We start from the raw sequence: 21,353 nt of genomic DNA on the forward strand, positions 1-21,353 counted from the left end.
CCTGGGCGGGCTGAGTCCCTCCGCCTTGTCTTACCCCAGAGCCTTGAACTGGGGCTTAAGGGCGGTCAGGAGCAGCTCTCCTGGGGCGCATCGCCCCTCCCCGCCTTCCCCTCCGACCCTCCCCACTTGCCAGACGTTTCGGAGTCAGAGCCTCCGGCTGGGCGTAGGATCTACCACGGGGCTCGGAAATCTGGCTGGAGTGTCGACAGGCAGGGGTCTCTTCAGCGCGTGCCCCGCTGGGTGGGCGGGAGGTGGGAACCCTGGCTTCGCCCAGACGGAACGCGAGCCCTCGGGCCGGCTCGGCGCGTTCAGCACTCTCTGCGCGGACAGCGCCAGCCCCGCGCGCGGGCTCGGGTTCGGTTTGGGGTCGGTTTGGGGGCGGGGGCGGGGGCGGGGGGAGCCGGGCCGGGTCGGCCGGGTCACGCGCCGCGCGCACACCCGCCGCAGGAGGCTCCGGGACCCGCGACCCCTCGCCCGCTCCCTCCATGGCCGCACGCCGGCCGCAGGAGCCCGCGGAGCCTCTGCCCGCGGGCCCGGGGACGCTGGGCTCAGGCAGCCCGCGGGCCCGGCCCAGGCTCGGCGGCGTTTTCCGCTGCGTGGAGGACGCCTTTGAGAACAAGACGCTGCAGCTGGACGCGTCGGGCGGTGGCCGTCGGAGCCCTCGGGCTGGAGAGCAGTACAGCGGGCCACCTGGCGACCCAGAGGGACCCGGCGAGCCCCGCCGAGATGACCCGGAGGCCGCGGCAAGTCTGGGAGGGCCGCCCCGCTTGACCCAAAAGCAGACAGTGAGAAGCCGCAGGGAGGGCAGGCCGCAGGGGCGTGGACCAGGGGCTGGTTCTCTTCCCAAACCCGCAGCCTCTCCGAGGGGACGTGAGGGCTCAGGGAGGGGCCTCCCTCTCCCTGACTGGCCGAGTCTGTCCCCGGGAAACTCGCTGTCCTGAACCCACGCGCGTCGGGCCTCTTCTGCCTTGGTTCTGCTTCTCCGGTCTGTCAGGGGCTCTGGGTAGCTCTCTTTCTCTGCATGTCTCAGTCTCGCTCTGCCTTCCTATCTCTGTGCCTCCTTAACTTGTGCCCTTGTCCCCTTCCTCCTGTCCCCAAGCTTCACGCGGCCGGCCGTGGAGCAGCCTTGCGGGAGGTGTGTCCACCGCGGGGTCCCGGAGCCAGTACACCGCCCTGCGTCCCGATCCGGGCCTGGACCATAGGATGCGAAGGAGCCAGGCTTTGGCCAGAGGCGCCTTCCCGGAGGGAGTCCGGCTCCCGCAGCGCCCGGGCCTGGACTTGAGATTAGGATCAATCCCAGTGGCCTTGGGTGCGTCGGGTCACCAGGGAGCAGGCGGCGGGCCCTGGCAGGGCAGGGGCGAGGGCGGGGCCTGCAGGACTTGGCCGGACATCACCCTCTTTCCGGGGGCCAAACTCCGCACACGCGGCGGCCAGGACTTGTCGCAGCCCTCTCCCCCTCCCCAGGCAGCGTGCGTCCGCGGGTCCGCGCCGCGACGGGGGCGCAGGGGTCCCGCCTGTGGCCTTCGCCGGGGCCCGGGGTGGAGGGGTTACTGAGCACGGCTGGGGTACTGTGGCCTCCGCCGGGGCGGCTAGCGGGTGGGTACTGAGCACGGCTGGGGCGGGGCTTGAATGCAAAGGAGCAGCTGCGGGCCGGGGGCGGGGCGGGCCCGGGGGCGGGGCTCGGCACCGGAGCCGCGCGGCCCGGCGTGCTCGCACTCGGAAGCCCGGCGCCCCCGCGTACAGGCCCGGGCTCTGCGCGCCCCCGCCCGGGACCCCCAGGGCCGCTCCTTTTGAGCTAGGCCGCGCCGGCCGAGCGTGGGGGCCGCGCGGGCGGGAGGAGCAGGATGTCCTTCCAGGGCAAGAAGAACATCCCTCGGATCACGGTGAGCCCCGCTCCGGACCCCCCTTCACCCCGCGCCCCCTGCCCACCGCCGGGGCCGGACCGTCCCGGCTCCGCGCCCAGCTTGCTGCGCTCCGCGTCTAGCCCGCGTGGGTGCCCCCCTCCCGGCGCTGGTCCTTCCAGCGAGCGCCGCGCCGGACGCACAGGTCCCGGGCCCTCCTGTGCGCCAGGGAGGGCGCGGGGCCGGGAGAGGCCTGCTCCCCCAAGCGGGGAGGGGCCTCCTTCCCCGCGGCGGCCGCGCGCCGAGGCGGGGAGATCCGGTCTCGGCGTCCTCCCGGGACGCGCGGCCTTTTGTTGGCACCGCCGGCCGGGCCTCGGGTGCGTCCCCCGCGCGGCGCGGCTGGCCTGGCTCCGGACCGCGCCTCCGCCGCGCGGGGAGCTCTTTGTCCGAGACAAAGCGCCTCAGCCCCCGCGGCTCAGCCTGGAGCCCCTGGAGGCCCGAACCCCTCCACGGAGCCGGGGTTCGGAGACCCCAGGGGAGGCGAGCGCTCCCTCGTAGCCGCTGAGCGGGCACCCCGGCAGCCCCGGCCCTCGGGAGGGGAGACCCCCCCAACAACCACAAGCGAGGGCGAGGGAGGTCAGACGGTTCACCCCGCGCTGCCAGCAAACAAAGCCGCCCCCTCCAGGCGGCCGGCCGGGAGCCGGCGGAGGGAGGGGGAGGGAGGCGCCCCGGCGCCAGCTGGACCGTGGCAGGGGGCGCCCGCGAGGCTGAGACCCGACTCTGGAGTTGACCTCGTCAGGAGGGCGGTGGGCTTGCGGATTCCCGTCCTGAGAGATACTCCGGGAGGAAGGAGCCCCTGTCCTTCGCGGACTGGAGGGGGTCTTGCCTCGACTGGCTCGGGGTCCAGCCCGATTGGGGAAGTCTGCCAGTGGCTTGCACGGGGTTGGGGTTTTGTGGGGGGGGGAGGGGGAGTCAGACACAAGATGGCTTGTTTAGGGGAACTTCCGGCCTCATCCTGGTGAGCACCTCATCCCAGCTGCATTTCCCTCTTGGTTCCAAACCCAGGAAGGTTCCCAAAGTGTGAGTTCAGGTGCCTGGGAAGGGGAGGGATGTAAAAGACCGCAAGTAAGGTCTTCCTACCTGGGTGGGGCAGGGCACACAGACCACAAATGTCTTCCTGCCTGGGGGGGGGGGGGGGGGGGGGGGACACACAGACCACAAGTAAGGTCTTCCTACCTGGGTGGGGGGGGCACACAGGCCACAGGTGTCCTCCTGCCTGGGTTGGGGGGACACACAGACCACAGCTCTCTTCTGCCAAAGCCTTCGTCTTCCTGGTCAGGGTTTCCTTGGGCTTACTTGAGGATGGTCAGTCCACTGGGGGCTGCACTTGGCCCGTGGCCTGGCTCATCAGCTGTTTTGTAGACAGTGGGGGGTGGTTTTACGAATCGATACAATCCTGAGAAGTCAGTCCAAATGGAAATGAGGACGAGAGGAGGATCACGTAGTGAGGAAGCCCCCCCCGTGACGGGTCATGTGCACCTCAGCGGGCTCTTGGGGTTCCTGCTAACTGCACTGCACAGCCTGGCTCCTGTGGCCTTGGCTGTTGGTGCGTGGAGAGCCACGCCTCCCTGTGAGGCACACTTGTCGTTCCTGCCGGGCCAGGTCAGAGGGGTGTTGAGGCTCAAACACGGGAACAGGAGGAAAGGGCTGCCGAGCGGGGTGCTCGTCCACAGCCTTCTGTGTCTCTGCTCCTTTTCCACGTTTCTCCCCATCATTCTCCCGAGTCCGTGCCAAGTTCCGTGCATGACACCCCACTTTCTGCCCCACTTTGCACCTCCCCACCACTTGGCGGGGTTCCTAGAAGTGGGTTTATGGCTGCTGAGCACTGGGCCAGCCCCACCCGGTGCCACAGCTCCACGCTGTGCAGGTGACCCACCAGCTGGCCTCGCCTGCTGGCACTTTGTCCACCCACGTGGGGTACCTCCAGGCAGCACCACGGCCTATGGTCACCCTGATGTCTTCCTGGCCCTTCAGCCCCATGGCCTCTCCATCAGCAGCTCCTGCCTCCCGAGTCCCAGCCTCTCTGGACTCTATCCCTCCTCGGCCCCTCAGCACCCCCAGACAGCCTAAGAGAGCACCAGGCAACACCCCCATTTCCATCACTGAACACTGCCCGTGAGCCACAGTGGCCTCCAGACCCCTCTGCCCCATTCGTGGGGGTGGGAGACAGTGCTGGCTTCCTCGCTCATTTCTATGTGTACACATTGCATCCGAGTGTTCCAATCCTAATTCTAGAGGAAGAAGTTTTGGAGAGGATGTTGAATAGCTCAATTTGGAGAAAACCTGTCTTTTGTTTGCTTCCAATAGAGTGACCGCCTTTTGATCAAAGGCGGGAAGATCGTGAATGATGACCAGTCCTTTTATGCTGATTTGTATGTGGAAGACGGTTTGATAAAGTAAGTTTCTGCCTCAAATATCTTCACAGATCACACGTGTGCACATTGATTGCACATTGTCCACAAGTTCACCTTTGGGTGAACTCCACCTAAATGTTTTGTTTTGTTTTGTTTTTTCTTTTCCAAAATCCCGTTCCCTGGAAAGAGCCCCAGCCCAGGCCTCTAGTGACAACAGAATCTTGCCAGTTAGTGGCAAGGTCTTGGGAAGCAGGACAGTGGCTCACACATTTATGTGTGTTATCACAGCTGTAGGATGATTCAGGGCTCGCAGTAGGTGCTTAATAAATACTTACTGACCACACCTGTCAGCGTCTCTGCTCCTGTCAGCGGCTCTAGTCCCTAGAGCAACACGTGGAACCCAGGTGGGCACCGCAGGGCAGTGCCCAGGGTGGGTCTTCTGTGTTGACTGTCTCAAGCCCACGGCTGGTATGCCATGCTCTCTGACGGTCTCCGGAGGCCAGACCAGTTAAGTAATCTTTGTTGCTTTCAGACAAATTGGAGAAAACCTCATTGTCCCTGGAGGCATCAAAACCATCGACGCCCATGGCCTGATGGTCCTGCCAGGCGGAGTGGACGTCCACACGAGGCTGCAGATGCCCGTCCTGGGCATGACGCCAGCTGATGACTTCTGCCAGGGGACCAAGGCCGCCCTAGCGGGAGGGACCACCATGATACGTGAGTGTCTCCCGCGTGCAAAGCATCCATCCCAGGCTCTGCCGGCCAGGCTTCTGTGTTGCAGGAAGAGCCTTACAATAGAGCGATTTTTTGGTCTATTTCCTTTTATTACCTTTCAGTCTAAGAAAGCCTCGCGTATGCGTTTGTTCTCCCCGTTCACGTTGTGAGTCATCTTGCCTTGGCCAGCTCCGGCGTGCTCCTGGGATTTCCATGGGAGCAAATGGATGTGTGCCCAGGAATTTCTTATTTCCTGGGAAGCTGGCAGCCGGCCAAGGACTAGGTTTTCCAAACCAGAATGCCTTGCATGAGGGGAGGGGTCATGTCTGAAGCAGACACGTTTGCTCCTGAGCCTCTGAAACTCGGTTTGCACAAAGTTCCTGCCCATGTCGAGAAGGAGGCTACGTTTTCAGAAAAAGCACGACAGGAATACTTACTGTTATCTGATCAGCAGCCACCAGAGTTGCCCTTTCTTCAGTGCTGGCTCTGTGCCACCTGTAGCTCGTAAACCCTGGGAGCTCGGCAGACAAGCCCCGCCTACCTAACAGCTTGCAAGGCGGATTCACCTGCCTGAGGTGAACTTGACTGTGCCAAGCTCAGAGCCAGGACGAGACCCCAGCCCTCCTCTCATGGCCTTGAATGCCACCAGCTGGCAGTGCAGTGCTGGGGTTAAGACCTGGTCTAACACGCCTGGTTGAACCCTGGCTTCACATTCCAGCTGTTTGACTTCAGTAACTCACCTAACTTCTAGAAGCCACGCTTTGCTAACCTGTGAGGCGGGCGGGAGGGGAAGAGCCTCCTTAGACGGCTGTGGGGCTAAGGGAGTCAGTGCACAAGTTGCTCTGTTGTGCCTGGCACGCGGTGCATGCTGTCAGTGCTGCCACCAGGAAGGCTGCCCTGAGGACTCTGGGCTGCTTCACAAGTTATGTTTAGCTATTGCCCAAACCACGGCTTCGTTTGGTGTACTCAACCATGAAGCAAACACCAACAAGCCGACAATGGTCTTGTTTTTTAGTTTGAGGAGACTGGCCATTTTAGGTCACTGCTCATGCTCATCACTGGTGGCCCCGGCCAGCCAGGACACTTTGTGATTGTTACCTGCTCGTGCCAGTGCCCAGGCATCAGACAAGCCATGAGGTGTCACTGTGAGGACAGAGAGATGCTGTGTGGCTTGAAGCTGGCCTCTGGCTAACCGTCTTCCCCAGGCTGGAGCCATGCAGGGACCACAGGGCAGGGTAGCACCCTCTTCCCCAGGGTCCTGGGCGTGAGATCTGACCTGTGGGGAGCATGGGAGACCCACATGGGGGGGGACCCACAGTCTGCTGGGGGAAGGCACAGCGTTTGCCAGTAACCCTTGGGTGGGTGTGCCTTCCCGTTGGCCACCCCTACTCTGAGCTCTTTCCCGGCACCCAGGGGAGACCGTGAGCAGTGTTTGGACCTTGGACCTGAGGTTGGGTGGGGGAAGTGATGGTGTAGTGGCCAAGTGCTCTCCTGGTTTCCCCAGGGGTGGGGTGGTGGTGTTGTGTGTAGTCAGTGAGGTTCAAGTAAGGGGAGCCAGCCCGGTGCTGCTGTTCCAGGCCGGCTGGCCAGGTTCAGCACCACGGACAGCAGCAGCACCTGCTTCGCCGCCCTCCACTGGCCCTCCAGGTGCGCTCACTCCCGTAGACACCTGTGTTGGAGGTTAAGGCTCTGGACGGCCACCAGTGCTCCTTGGGGTGAACGTGTCCGTCAGGGCGTGGGTGGCTTGAGTCTGGGCTTTCTCTCTGCTCAGAGAAGGCCAAGGGATATGAGGCAGAAGGTGCCTCTTTGGACAGGACCAATGAGCAGGTTCATAGCAGCACCAGCCTCACGGAAGCGACCCGTGGCCTCTCCACGGCTTTTTCAAAGGCACTTCCTGATCTCTTGGGAACATGAAACCAGTCTCCCTTGGGGGCCAAGGTGGTTCCCGGTGACCAGAGTGGGGGCTCGGCTGACCGCACTGCCCCCCCACAGTGGACCACGTGTTTCCCGACACGGGTGTGAGCCTGCTGGCAGCCTATGAGCAGTGGCGGGAGCGCGCAGACAGTGGGGCCTGCTGTGACTACTCCCTCCACGTGGATGTCCCCCGCTGGCATGAGAGCATCAGGGAGGAGCTGGAGGCCCTGGTCAAGGACAAAGGTAAGGGCATGTCCAGAGGCCGGGTGGGGTGGCTGGAGGGTGGGTAGGCATGGGGGTCCATGCTTCCCTGGTATTGGCTGGAAAGGGCCCCTACCCCCAGCCCCTGGCCAGACTGGACTCTGCCTCTGTTTGACCCCAGGGTGGGGGGGTTGGGAGCTGGGGAGAAGAAGGACAAATTGGAAGGTCTGTTCTACTTGCAGAGGATCCAGAGCAGGAGGTCACCTGCCTCTGTGTCTGAGGGACGGGTCCTGTCACTGTCCTCAGCTGCAGCCCGGGCCCCTTGTCCCTGTCGTGGACGAAAGACAAGAGCTACAAGTTTTCCTAGCGTCCTTTTAGGAAGGGAATACTTTCCAACCTGCAGTTCTCTGTGCTGTCTGCACTGAAAAGCCAGTCTGTGAACAAGGCTTAATTTCTTTTAATCAAAAGTCCTGAAGCAAAACCCACATCACAGCTTCTTGGGGATTTGACACAAGTTAGTTACGAGCAGGCCCGTGGGAGAGGAGATCAGGGAGCAGGGGAGGCTCCCGGGCGTCGGACCGACAGCGGCTGGGCATCTGATCCCCCCTGCGTGTCCTCCAGGTGTGAACTCTTTCCTGGTCTTCATGGCGTACAAGGACAGGTACCAGTGCACCGACGGCCAGGTGAGGGCAGGGGCTGACAGGAGGGGACAGCGGGTGCTTCAGGCCGCTGGCAGGGTGCACACAGCCCCACATGCCTTGTGCACTCTCTTCCCAGATGTACGAGATCTTCAGCATCATCCGGGACCTGGGTGCCCTGGCCCAAGTGCACGCAGAGAACGGGGACATTGTGGAAGAGGTGCCCGGAGGGCTGCCCGCAGGATGGGCGGGGGCGGATGAGGGGTCGGGTGGCTTCTGGACACTCACATGTGGGCACTTTGTCGCACAAACCCCCAGGGAGGGAACAGTGGATGTATTCTGGTAGGCAGGCTGCCCTGGATCAGAGGTCAAGCAAGCAGGGAGTTGGGGGGCCTGGGGGCTTTTGTCCATAATAGAGATTCCTCCGTGATCATCACACTTCTTTTTCTTTTCAATTTTTTTAACGTTTATTCATTTTTGAGGAGGGGGGGAGGGGCCGAGAGAGAGAGGGAGACACAGAATCCGAAGCAGGCTCCAGGCTCTGAGCTGTCGGCACAGAGCCCGATGTGGGGCTCGAACCCACGGACCGTGAGATCATGACCTGAGCCGAAGTCGGATGCTTAACTGACTGAGCCCCCCAGGCGACCCTGATCATCACAGTTCTTATCAGAAGTTTCCCAGAACCAAAATGTTGCTTCCGGGGGGACCGAGACAGGCTTTCCTGGTGTCCTCTGCCCCTGTGGATCGAGGCCCCACAGAGAATTAATTGTTCCTTGTGGTCACTGAGCACAGGTCCTGGCCCCCACCTGCCCCTGTGCCTGGGCTGTGGGGTCGGCGCCCGCAGGTACAGATGCTGTGGGTGCTGGGAGGTGCGGGGGCTCCTCACGGGGCAGCATGCCTCCCTGGCATCCCAGACACAGAGAAGCTTCCTGGTGGGTTGGGCTCTGCCTCATCCCCAGTTGAAAGCAAAGTGGTGACACCTGGGGAGGGGCACGTGGGGTTCCCAGGTCCTCATCCACCCACCCCGCCACGAGAGCGCCAGGTGCTGTGTGTGGCCTCTCTGGTCCAAGGCCAGGCCGGGCTTCAGTTAGGAGAACGCCGTGGGTCTGGCTCAGTACGCAGGCAGGTGGGCAGAGCATGCCAGGGAGACCCCACCAGTGTGGGGAGTCGTGTTATTGGGTCCACGGGATTCTGCTTCTCGCCGGTTCTTCACGGTGACTCCCGGATCCACATATTCATGCGAGAGGCACAGATCTTCAAGGGCGTGCTGGGGAAGGTGCATTCTGTCCACCCCTGACCGCGGAGCCCCCAGTGTACTCCTGGATGCCCCCTGCTGGCGAACACAGTATGGCAGGCGGGGTGCCCTCTCCAAGCCCCGACCTCATCTGTAATGTAGGGAGCTGGGGTCACTCCTCTCCAGACCCGCCCTACTCCTCCGTTCTGAGTTCTCTGTAGTTGGGGATTCGGGGGCCTGGAGGCCCAGAGCTCAGTGTAGGGGAGGAGAGCTCACATGAGCGTCAGGGGGGCAGGGCACATCTTGGGGGCGGGGTCTCCTGGGCTGCCTACGTCACACCCAGACTGAGGCTCTGTGAGACTCCGTCTGTACCCGGGCCGGACTGTGATGTCCTGTCCGTGTTTTTAGGAGCAGAAGCGGTTGCTGGAGCTTGGCATCACCGGCCCCGAGGGCCACGTGCTCAGCCGCCCCGAGGAGGTAGGAGTTTGCCCGCTGAGCGCCGTCCCAGCCCTGACCGCATCCCAGATAGCCACTTCACGGGAGTGGACCTGACCCCGTGGGCGTCCAGGGCTGTGACTCGCTGGTCCTCCTCTGGCTCATGTCCCCCATCACCACCGGTGGTCCTTTACCCAAGGCCAAGAAGGCGGTGAGGTCAGGCTCTGGGAACCACGTGGGTCAACCTAGACCCTCCTGGGCACTGAACTGCAGGCTGGGGTCCTCAGTCACTCACGCTACCCCCTCTGGGCCCGGGATCTGTGGGTGATGGTGGCCGTCCATGCCCACACCAGTCAGGAGGCCCCAGGGCCCGCTCAGTCTGAGCTCCCGTCCCCAGGTGGAGGCCGAGGCCGTGTTCCGTGCCATCACCGTTGCCAAGCAGGCCAACTGCCCCCTGTACGTCACCAAAGTGATGAGCAAGGGTGCGGCCGACATGGTCGCCCAAGCCAAGCGCAGGGGTGAGTGCCGGGCCCTGGGCCCCAGACGCTTGGGGGTGGGGGCGGATCTCTCAGGGATCGGGGGTTGCGTTCTCAGGACTGGGGGCCCAGCTGGCTGAACTGAGGCTCAGAGCAGGGCAGGCCTGATGGAGAAGCAGCGGCCACCCTGCCTGGCCTCTCGGCGGTGGGGCCTCGGGCGGGGGCTCCAGGGGTGAGTCCTGCAGGAGACACAGGCGCCCTGTCCCTGTACAGGTGGGGCCGGGCCTCCTGTCTCATCGAGGTAGCAGCTGTTCACCAGGGGCCATGAAACAAGGGGCCCGTCGGTCCTGTGTGCACAGAAGCGACACAGCTGTGCGTGTGTGTGTGTGTGTGTGCGCGCGTGTGTGTGAGGGACAGCTGACCCTATGCCTGATGGGACCTCGCCCCCCTGCCCTGCGCTGGGAGCCCCACATCACTGTGTGCTGGGTGCCTCCGTGCCTCCAGGAGCTGGGGTGCACACACTGCGAGCCCGGGTGGCCTCTGCCCACAGAACGCCCCCAGTGGAGGAGGCGGTGGGGACACAGAAGAACGGGGGTCCTAGAGGACAGGCCTCAGACCGGCAGGGGCGGGCAGAGTTGACCACGTTTCCTGCCCTCGGCCCAGCTGATTCCCCGGCAGGCCCGACCTCTGGCAGGTGGTGTGAAGGGGAGGGTATGGAGGGGACCCCCACGTGGGAAGGTCCGGGTGTCCTGGAAGGCAGAGACGAGCCATCCAGGGTTTGGAAATTGAGGGGCGTAGCAAGAGCACGGCGCGAAGGGCCCTACCCTGCCCGGGTCCGGGGGGCACGCAGCCTGTGGGGGTGCCTCTCACGGGCCTCCCTGCAGGGGTGGTCGTGTTTGGGGAGCCCATCACCGCCAGCCTGGGCACCGACGGCTCCCACTACTGGAGCAAGAACTGGGCAAAGGCCGCGGCCTTCGTCACGTCCCCCCCCATCAACCCGGACCCCACCACCGCAGACCGCCTCACCTCCCTGCTGTCCAGGTAAGAAGCCCCTCCGGGCGCCCCGCCACGACCTCAGCCCCCAGCAGCCCTGGGCTTCTGCACGAGCTGCGGGCCGGGACCCCCCCCCCCCCCCCCGGGCAGAGAACCCACGCCGATCCGCCCTGGCCCTCCCGTCCCCGTGCTGAGCCACCGGCCGTGCCCAGCGCTGCTCCGGGACAGCCTCTGGCCCCCGTGGGCTGTGCTGGCCGGGCAGGGGGGCGAAGCCGGCTCAGGAAAATCAGGCCGCGGTGGGCTCCCCTGACCCCCCCTTTCCTCAGCGGGGACCTCCAGGTGACCGGCAGTGCCCACTGCACCTTCACCACCGCCCAGAAGGCCGTTGGCAAGGACAACTTCACACTCATCCCTGAGGGCACCAACGGCATCGAGGAGCGGATGTCTGTGGTCTGGGAGAAGTGTGTGGTGCGTGCGGACTGGGGGTCGTGGGCCATCCCCCCTGCCCCCCGCCGGTCCCTCAGAACAGAAAGCCACTTACCCAGTAAACACACCGCCTGGAACACCGGTCGGGGTGTGTCGTGTCCCCGGGGCATCACGCCCCCAGCCCTGCCATCCAGGGCTCCCCAGACATTCAATTCTGGTACCCCTGGAGGAAACTCCCGCCGCTGTGGGGCGACCAGGTCACCTGCAGAATGCATCCGGGAGAGCCGGGTCGCTGTTTGTGATGGGATCATGCCCGGTCTCCCCCAAAGGCCTGACGTTCCCTCAGACTGCCTGCACCCCCGCACTCCCGCCCTGAGCTCCTGCCCCCGCAGAGGCCCGGACACTAGCCCTGCTCTCGTCCCCCTTCTTCCCGAGGCCTGGCCACCCCAGGGGACGGTCATGTCCTCCAGGGGAGATAGACGTCAGCAAAACCTGGCCGCTGATGGCCTCACAGGGTGAGCACGGTGCTGGTGTGCAGGGCCCAACAGGGACGCGTGGGTTTGCGACAGCGGGGCCCTCCGACGCCCTGGGAGCACGGTTCTGACGCCGCCTGCTGCCTGGGGACAGGGGCTGGCGTCCACACAAAGGCCGCGAGACCAGACCCCCGAGGGCTGTTCGGACAAGCACCCCCCGCCCCCCCCCCCCCCCCCCCCCCCCGCCTCACCTTGGCCCTCTTGTTTCCCAGGCCTCAGGGAAGATGGATGAGAATGAGTTTGTCGCTGTGACCAGTACGAACGCGGCCAAAATCTTCAACATTTACCCGAGGAAGGGGCGTGTGGCTGTGGGCTCTGACGCCGACCTGGTCATTTGGAACCCCAGGGCCACAAAAATCATCTCTGCCAAGAGCCACAACCTGGTAAGAGAAGCCTGAGTCCCTGGGTCAGCGTCAGGGTCAGGGCTGGGGGAGCCCCAGGGACCTGCACCACCTACCTGCCCTGCCTTGCGGGAGACTCAGCCCTGTTACGGGCTCATCCGCAGGCCCTTCCTCCCGAGACACGCGTTTTAGAAACTGGCACGGCCCGTTGTGGCCAGTTCCGTCCGAGTTCCGGCCCAGCCGGGGTGACCGGTTCTCAGAGGTCCTAGAACGGGGGCCCTAGGGCTCCGAGGGTGCCGGTCAGCCCGCAGGGGGGTGAGGCCTGCCCTCCACCCTGTCTCCCCAGAACGTGGAGTACAACATTTTTGAAGGCCTCGAGTGCCGAGGGGCCCCCACGGTGGTCGTGAGTCAGGGCAGGGTGGTGATGGAGGACGGGAACATGTTCGTCACCCCCGGGGCCGGCCGCTTCATCCCTCGGAAGACGTTTCCCGACTTCGTCTACAAGAGGATAAAGGCGCGCAACCGGGTAAGGCTGGAGCCGGCCGGGGCGGGGCGGGGGATGGCTTGGACTTCTCCGACCTCGTCCACCTCCACGAGGTTTCTCCTCCTGGTCAGCCTGGCCCGGCGGAAATAAGTGGGACCAGCACCTGCTTGGGGAGTCGGTTCTTAGTAGTGGCTTTATGTACTTTTGTTTTTTTAAATCTTTATTTATCTTGAGGGGGAGGGAGGAGGAGCAGAGAGAGAGGGAGACCCAGAATCCGAAGCAGGCTCCAGGCTCCGAGCTGTCAGCACAGAGCCTGACCCGGGGCTCGAACCCATGAACCGCGAGATCATGACCTGAGCCTAAACCAAGAGTCGGGTGCTTAACAGGCTGAGCCCCCTCTGGCGCCCCTCCATGCAAACTTTTATTACCCAAGTGGCACAACAAAAGTGGTGGCCGCCTCTCTGAGTGAGCGCCGTAGACTGTGCGGGGGCACCGTGGGAGCCCCCCCACCCCGCCGCCCGTGCATGGACGCGCGTTCACAAACAAGCAGGGGCCTGTAGGCTTTATGGCAGCTTTATGAACCGGGGATTTGGGAGTACTTTCCACATCTTTCCTTCCTTCCTGCAACCCTTGGCTGAGCTGCCCCCCGTGTCTGAGGGACGCACCGGGCGTCTGACCGGCCCCGCGGCACGCGTGGCTGGCTCGCACACACACACACGCACACGTGTACACAAAATTACTGTACACACAGGTTTGCTTTATCCAGCTTTCTAGAAGGACGTTGTCTGAGCTCAGAGCAAGGAGGGCCAGCTTCCAGGGTGGGCCGGGGGCCGGGGTGATGGTCTCCTCCAGGGGGAAGGAGAGTGGAATCTGCTCTAACTCCCGGAGATGCCGCTGTCTCAGGGCGTGAGGGCCACACAGCTGCTCCCCGAGCTGGGGCCTGGAGAACGCGGCCCAGCCGGCCCAGGTGCAGAGCCCGGGCCGGAAGTCCAGGCATCCCCCTCCGCCTCCCGCCCAGAGGGGTGGGGGTCCGCTGCTGGGCTCCTGCAGACCCTGCCCCCACACGCAGTCCAGGCAGGGAGAGGTGGCTCCCGGTCCCTCACCGTGGGTGCTGGAGGCGGGGTGTGGACTCAGACCCAAGCCGTCGGACTCGAAGCCCCACACTTGCCCCCCCGCACCCTGTGGTGACCCCCTGGGACTGGCAACAGTCACGAGTCTGAGTGTGAACCCCAGGGAGGCGCCAGCAGGAAACGGCACACAGGAGGGTTTTGCTTCGTCCACGGACCGTTTGTCCATCATGGTGGCTACTGGGGAAACGTCTCTGGCTTTGGGGCCGTTTTCAGGGAGGACAGGACCCAGGGCTTCCTCGGGGCTGGGGTGGGGGCTCTGCTGGGGCCATGAATGAAGTCTACTGATGAGGCAGTGGCCACGGGGGCCGGCTTCCCCTTCCTTAAAGAGGCCATGTCCTCAGGGCTGCCCTTGTCTAAGCGTGTCCTCTAGCCTCAGGGGAAGAGGGGCCGTGTGCACAGGCGTGAGCAGGGAGGGACATGCACACTGTGTAGGGGGGAGCGGGGAGGGAGGGGTGCATTCAAGGTTTGCGGGTGGTCGCGGGAGGAACCCCTCCGTTGGCTGGGAGCCCTGGGGTTCCAGAGCCTGGCAGAGGGGGGCCCGTGGAGCGGAGCAGGCTCGGCCCCCCTGACGCCCAGCCCCCTCGGCCCCACAGCTGGCGGAGATCCACGGCGTGCCCCGAGGCCTATACGACGGGCCTGTCCACGAGGTGATGGTGCCCGCCAAGCCGGGGGGCGGTGCCCAGGCCCGCGCGTCCTGCCCAGGGAAGATCTCGGTCCCACCGGTGCGCAACCTGCACCAGTCGGGGTTCAGCCTGTCTGGTGAGTGGAGCTGGGGTGGGGGCTCCGCTGGAGCGTCCCGAGGGTCAGGAAGCGCCCCCGGGGTGGGCACCAGCACCCAGCCTGTGGCAGGGTGAGTTCAGCAAAGCCGCAGACCACCCACAACCGTCCGCAGATGGGGAGTGTGGGGATGGAGGGGGCAGGACATGCTACCCCCACCCCACAGGGGCCAGTGGGGAGGCCCTCCTGCTCCAGCGTCTGCCCCAGTGTGGCTGTGGTGACCCCTACTTGGATCATTCGCGCTGTGGAGAGGGCTCAGTGACGGGGTGGGCACGCGATGTCTGTGCCGGGTGCCGTGTGGGGTCTGGCCCCTCCAGCCCGGGAGTTGCATGTCAGGCACATGAGGAAGGGCTCTGTGAGCACATGGGGACACGCAGGGACACCGTGGAGGGCTCCAGGGGCCCAGGGTGCAGGCTGCCCCTTGGGCCTCTGGTCAGGGTCTTGGCTGTGCTGTGACAGATCCCTGCAGATGCACCGGGCCCGGGTCCTACCTCTTCCCACCCCTGACGTCCCCGCCTGTCCTCCCTCTCACTGGCGGCAGAGTCCCTGCTGGCCTCCTGGGGTCATCATAAAAGCTAGGGGCAGGCTTCTCTTGTTGTGGGACCCAGACCCACAGGTGGGACGAGCAGGCCTGGCTGCCCCACCTCACTTCCCGCACACCCGCGGCCTTGGTGTGAGAGCGTCTGCATGGTCTGCTCGTCCGTGCGCCAGGCTGTCCGCGGTGTGGGTGCGCGGGGGCTCCGCAGCCATGGCCCCGGTTACGGGTGCAGCCAGCGCATCCGTGCCCCTGCCCTCATGCCCACCCGTTCTGCAGGGTCCCAGGCGGACGACCACATTGCGCGACGCACGGCTCAGAAGATCATGGCGCCCCCTGGCGGACGTTCCAACATCACCTCGCTGTCCTAGGTGTCTGCGTGGGACCCGGCGAGCCAGTGCTGTCCCACCCACGGGGCGGCGGCTGGCCGGGGCTGCTCACCTCACATAGCTCTCCCTTTGTCAGACTTACCTTAAAGGTGCTTGGCCTCACCTTCCCCCCCCCCCCCTCCAAGAAACTACCCCTTTGGGGTCCCAGGTCCTGTACGAGGAGCCTGTGCAAGGAAAGGGCTGAATTTGGGGGGTTTCACTGCCAGGTTGAAGAGGCTGGATGTGATGGCGGAGTCAGCTCAGGTGGCCCCGAAGGACAGCTGGGTGCTTCACAAAGGCAGGGCTGCCGCCCCGCCAGGACCACGGGAACCACGGGGGCCCCGCAAACGCGTGAACAGCAGGCCCGGCCGCAAGGCTGGGGCGTCGGCTCCCGTCCCGTTACGAATCACTGCCCCACGGAGCTCCAGGCCTCCCCTCTGCTCCTGGGGGTGAAGGTGCAACCTGCCCCCCATCCCTGTCCGCCTCGGTATGGGGGGGGAGCGCCCGTGAGCTGAGCCCCCTGCCCCAGAGCTGCTGTGATTTCAGGGACCCATCAGGAACTTCGCAAAGGGCAGCCTCGTTCGTACGTTGCCAAGGACCAAACTTCCGCTCTTGTAGTAGCCCGAGTCCAGGGGAGTTTTAGGATCCTTTAGCTGAGATGCTCTCCTTTTACGACCAAGTGTGCGGTCTGGTAGTTGATTAGCGCAGCACATCGTGCACCAAGGACAGCTGTAGCCAGGAACCTGCATGCCACCCACAGCCCGAGCGGCCGCCTCTGCCCCGCGCGGACGGGAATGGGGTCTATTAAAGGCGTCTGGGCTAGAAGCTGCTGGCGTGTGGAGCCCCGACTTCTCTGAACCCGCACCACGTCCCCACCAGCAGTTCGCGTGCGGGGCACTGGAGAACATTCGTGCTGGCTGCGCAGACGGCCAGCCACCCCTCAGGATGGCTCTGCTCGGCCTCTGGGTAGAGACGGGGCAGGGCTGGCTCTTCCTCTCAAGGGAAGGGGCCCGGGAACTGTGGCCGCACCCAGGCCTGCAGCTCAGACACGGCCAGCAGATGCTGGTGTGGCCCGTGGCCAGATGCGCAGAGCGAGAGAGTTGGGCTGGACGACCTCCGCCACGTTCTGACAAGACGGGCCAAGAAGGTGGTGCAGCCCCAGCCTGAGGCCTGTGTCCCCCGCAGATGTGCGCCCCGGGCCCTGCCCCCTCAAGACAGAGCAAACCAGGGCTTTGACTCAGAAGGCACTGATGGCCTGGCCTCACTGCTTTCATAGAAATCGTGCTGCTTCTCTGCTCCAGGTGTGGAATGTCCCCGAAGGGTGTATTTGCTCTCAGAGCAGGGTGTTCATGGTCAGGGGGACGACAAGCTGCACCGGTCGGGGACAGTCCCTTCCACCCTGCGCCTGCAGCGCCCATTCCTGGTGGTGACCAGGGAGCTTTTCCAGCTGTGCTCTCTGGGGGAGCACAGCCCCAGCCTGGAATCTGGGCTTCCTGTGGGGCTGCCCCCAGGAGAAGGCCCGACCTGGTGGTCCCCAGATCTGTTTGGTCAGTGCAGCCTCGGAGCTGCATTTCCGAGACTCCGCCGGGGCCGACGTCCAGGCACAGGCGAGAGGTGATCGAGGAGCCAGGTCACACCCACATCCGCACAGCCAGCACAGGAAAGGGGTGTGCTATCCCCTGGTGTCTCAAAGTGCACGCTGAGATTCACAAGGTTTTACAGAACCCTAAACCTCTTCTTCGTTCTTGCCTCTGGAACCACCAGGTCTCCACCTAGAACTTTCTCTGGGGGCTGGCACCACCCACAGGTGTCCTGCAGCTGCCCACCTCTGGACCCTGGCTTCCCGGTAGGGACTCCTGTGTCCCCTGCGTGGGCACACGGGGTTGTCTCTGACATGAACCCCCCCCGGCCCTCGGCGAGCGGGGAGCTCCCTCTGCCCAACTCAGCCAGCTCTTTTCTCACGCAACCTGCGGTTCTGGATCTGGTTCTGGTTCTCCGCTGCCCCGGGCTCCTCTGCCCCCACCCCACTGGCAGGCTTCGCCACCGGCCCCGTCGGCAGACTCCGCCCCTGCCCCACCCCACCGACAGGCTCCGCCTCTGCCCCGCCCTCATCGACGGGCCCCGCCTCTTCCGTGCCTCCGCTGGCCGACTCCGCCTCTGTCCCGCCCCGTTCCCGCCAGCAGGCTCCGCCTCTGCCCGCCCCCCCGCTTTGTACAACCCCTGCAGGCTTACAACACGCGCGACACTGGACACCGAGCAGCTCTTAGGTCGTGATGCTCAGAGGTGACAACTGTACAGAAACACAGCAGAAGTCGCCAGAACAATGTGTCTATAAAAACACTCCTCACCTTTCCGCACGAGACTCCGTGCGCCCCGGGGAGCCAGTGCACGGACGTCCGGCAGCCGACGGCGGGGCCGGTGCCGAGGGCTTATGTTCAGCTGAGGCTGGTGGCACTGGAGCCTCTGTGGCTTGCCAGTGGTGGGCCGGAGGGGTGGGGGTGGGGGGGCACCAGCGGAGGCCGCAGGCCTCCTGCCACCATTGCAGGTAACGGAGCCACCGGGGCGTGTCCCCCACTCCCGGCGGTTGCCATGGGCCACGGAGAGCCCTCGAGCAGGCTCGGCAGTCAGCCCGTCCCCGTGCAAACAAGGCCAGGGAGCAGCGGGGCCACCAGGCCCGGGGTCTGTGCTGGGAGGGGCCGGGCTGCTCGGCGGGGAATGTCCACGCTGGGCCTCTGCCCGCCACCCCGTCCTGTCCTCCTGGCAGACCTGGGTCTGCAAAGCAGCGGGAGCTAACTCTCGGTGAGGCGGGAGGGGCAGATGGGGCCGCACATGGACAGGGCGGGGCGCGTCCCCTCGCGGTCCTCAGCAGCCTCCCCGGCCCCGGGGGCCGGCGGCGGCTCGCTCGCGGGGTCCTGGCTCTTCTTCAGCCTGTGGGGGGGAAACACAAGGAGGGGCTTTCTGCAGCCTCTCCGGCAGCCGCAGGACGCTTCTGGCCACCCCCAACCCCGGCCTTGGCCCAGGACTTGCAGAATGGGTCCCCCAGGGACTCGCCTGAAGAAGTGCCCCTCCAGGCACCGCAGGGGGCAGAGAATGGACGTGGGGTGGGCCAGGGGTCAGCCCAGCCCAGCAGCACCCTGCCCGACCACTGAGGCCTCAGACTGCAACAGTGGGGCTGGGGAGCCAGAGCCGAGAAGGACACCTAGTGTAAGGGCATGTCCTGTGGGTCAGCAGTTTTGGAACAAAGCTTGTCAAGAGCTTGCCTGAGTGTCCTTATCCAGGCCTCCGGCCTCCAGGATGGCAGCCAGTGCCCTAAACCAGTGCCCACACATCGTCCTGGTCACCGGAGTGCAGAGCTGCCTCCTCCAGGAAGCCCTCCGTGCTGCACCTTACCACCCCTCTCCTGGGCCCGCAGCGCTGGGCTTCCTCCCTCCACTGCAGCAGGTGTCTTAGCTGTCTGAGGCCTGTCCTAGCTTCCTGCTAACCGGCTGTGCCCTTTCTGTCCCATGGTCCCTGACGTTCAGGAAAGTGTGGCGTGCACGAGGGAGGGATATCAGTCCATGTGACTGCAGGACTGCCCAGCCATCACCCCCCGCTGGGAAGTCCGCGGAGTCTCTCCTCAGGAGAGGCTGGCTGTTAGACCTCAGTTTAGAAGTGCAAGCTCCCAAGCTCCCCTCCCTCCCACACAAGCCTGAGCAGGGGCCTCCCACTCTCCCTCCCTGGGAGGGTGGGGACCTGCTTCCCCGGTCCCCTGATGCCCTATGGCTGCTGGGGCTCAGGACCTGTGTGGCCCAGAGAGCCTCCGCCTCCTCTTGGCGCCCTGCTGCCCGCCCCCCAGCGCACGCACTCACTTTTCTCTGTTAAAAATCACAAAGTCTTGCTGGATCGCATCAAGGCAGTCCTGAAGGTAGTCATTCTCCTGTTAGAAAGACATACCAATGAATGTAATGGATGCTGTTAGACTCCCTCCCCTCCCCTCAGATGGGTTCCCGAGCGTCCCTCCCAGTCTGTCTCTTCCCCTGCTGTGGCCTGCACCTGTGGCTTTCTGTGGAGACCTGATCCGGGCTGTTGGAGAAACTCTGCCCTCAGGCAGCCAGAACATCTGGGAGTTTGCATCTCCTGGGCGACCCTCAGCCAGTGACCAAAGGGTGCCCAGTTTGGAAGCCCAGCCACTGCCTCAGGGCAGACGCTGCCATGAAGGCAAGGTCTGCAGGACAAAACTTGGGCCAAAAACCATACCTGGCTTGGCTCCCTCCCCTCCCTGGATCAAAGCCAAGGTCCTGGGAGACAGAGCTGGCCTCTGAAACCTGGGAGGGCCTGAGTGCACACATGTGGCCACGATGGCCCCTTCCAGCCACAAGAGGGCCCTCCCCACCGGAGGACAGCAGCACCTCCCCACCCCCCCCAACCCATCTGCCTCCACCTGCCCCCAGCAGCAGGGCCTGTGTGAGACCCACTAAGGTCAGAAGGGCACTGCCTGGTGCAGGAGCAGAGGCTGGGTGGGTGCCCGGAGGACTGACGGGTGTGGGGCATACGCAGGAGGGACAGTGTGGGTGTGGGGCGTCCTCCCATGGCCGGGAGCTAACTCCCGGGCAAGAACCCTGGAGGGGGTCTAACATGCTGCCGGGCAGCTCCTGGAAACTTGGAAGGAATGATGGCCCGCTGCAGATTCCAGAACAGCCCGGGACGAGTGCTGTCTCAAGAGAGGTGGGCAGCCAGAAAGGGCGGACAGACTCAACATCGAAGAACCGATTGCCCTCAGACAACCATGCTCTCCTGGGGGGCCCAGAGGACGTTCCTTTCAGTGAGGCGCTAACGACTCAGCTGGTGAGGGGGCAGGGCACCATGGAGCAGCTTGGCACCGCCTGGGCTCTGCAGGAGACGCTGCTCTAGAACTGAGCCCCCCGGCGGCCATGGTGATGATGGTGCGCCAGAAGAGCACAAGCCTGGACCCAACTTATCTGGACCCAGCCAAGTGGGAGTAAGCCCTGTAACCGGCCGCACCGTGCAGCGGGAAGCAGGTCCCCCTGCGCCCGGGTCTAGCGGTGTCCAATGGGTCCCAGCGCTCCTAGGGCCAGGGACACGGACAGCCAGCCCATGCTCACACACACACGTGCACCCATGCACACAAACGCATATGTGCACACACCCTCACACAGGTGCACACATCGCACATGCACATACATCTCCGTGCACACACACACACACACGTATTTACACACTCACGCTTTGCACCCATGCTTGCACACGTGCGCACACCTTCACGCACAAGCATGCCCACACACGTGCATCCCTGTGCACACACGTACATGCACACGTGTGCGCACACGTTCACACATGCGCACACGTGCACAATGCTCACACATGTATACATGTGCACACATGCTCGCACACATGCACCCACACGCACCCATACACACACACGCACACATGCACAGTAAGATCAAGGGTACGAGAGAAAGCTGTCACCAGCCACCTTGATGGAAATTCACACCATTTCCCGGGTGTACCTTTGGAAGTCTGTTGGATACAGGGTCTGAGCTAACGCTTGGCCACGCCCACCTGGCAGCTGGGTGGGAGCAAGTGTCCCCACCCCGCCCAGTGGCTGGCCCCCAACACCCCCACCCCCGCCCTGAGTGCATAATCAAAATCCACTCATTTGGCTTCTGGTACAGCCCTGGTAGCTGGTCCTGGATCTGTGGGGTAACGGCCGTACCATGCACGAGGCCAATAGGCTCCTGAAACTGCACCCCCCCAACAAAGCAGCCTAGATCTACAAAAGCAAGTCCACACCAGAATGGAATGGCAGTGACAAGTGCCACCGTCACGACTGTAAGTCTGTGCCTTTGCCTTCGAGCCCTCAGGGCACAAGGACACCACTCCCCGTTACCCTCCCGCTCAC

The 21,353-nt window shown here is 64.2% G+C and overlaps 2 protein-coding genes across 4 annotated transcripts in view; one reads left to right on the forward strand and one right to left on the reverse strand.

Annotated features, from left to right (window-relative positions):
- The first annotated feature begins 470 nt into the window (after positions 1-470).
- DPYSL4 (dihydropyrimidinase like 4) lies at positions 471-16,283 on the forward strand. 2 transcript variants are annotated; one of them, XM_058698185.1, is made up of 14 exons: positions 471-743; positions 4,209-4,297; positions 4,788-4,972; positions 6,962-7,126; positions 7,706-7,767; positions 7,862-7,942; positions 9,365-9,433; positions 9,789-9,909; positions 10,752-10,908; positions 11,187-11,328; positions 12,032-12,202; positions 12,507-12,686; positions 14,368-14,533; positions 15,366-16,283. In XM_058698185.1, the coding sequence occupies exons 1-14, from the start codon at positions 486-488 to the stop codon at positions 15,455-15,457; spliced, it is 1,938 nt and encodes a 645-aa protein (XP_058554168.1). In that variant the 5' UTR covers positions 471-485; the 3' UTR covers positions 15,458-16,283. The 2 variants fall into 2 exon arrangements, with proteins under 2 accessions (XP_058554168.1, XP_058554169.1); XM_058698186.1 differs by lacking the exon at positions 471-743 and adding an exon at positions 1,681-1,883.
- A 1,428-nt stretch (positions 16,284-17,711) lies between these two features.
- STK32C (serine/threonine kinase 32C) overlaps positions 17,712-21,353 on the reverse strand; it is a 78,569-nt gene continuing 74,927 nt past the window's right edge. For both annotated transcript variants that reach the window (XM_058698198.1, XM_058698197.1), the window contains exons 11-12: positions 19,303-19,370; positions 17,712-18,382 (exon numbers count right to left, since the gene is read on the reverse strand). In XM_058698198.1, the coding sequence (XP_058554181.1) occupies positions 18,244-18,382; positions 19,303-19,370 (207 nt within the window). In that variant the 3' untranslated portion in view covers positions 17,712-18,243. The remainder of the gene's footprint in view (positions 18,383-19,302; positions 19,371-21,353) is intronic.

Source organism: Neofelis nebulosa, chromosome 13, assembly GCF_028018385.1.
Source record: "Neofelis nebulosa isolate mNeoNeb1 chromosome 13, mNeoNeb1.pri, whole genome shotgun sequence".
NCBI lineage: Eukaryota > Metazoa > Chordata > Mammalia > Carnivora > Felidae > Neofelis > Neofelis nebulosa.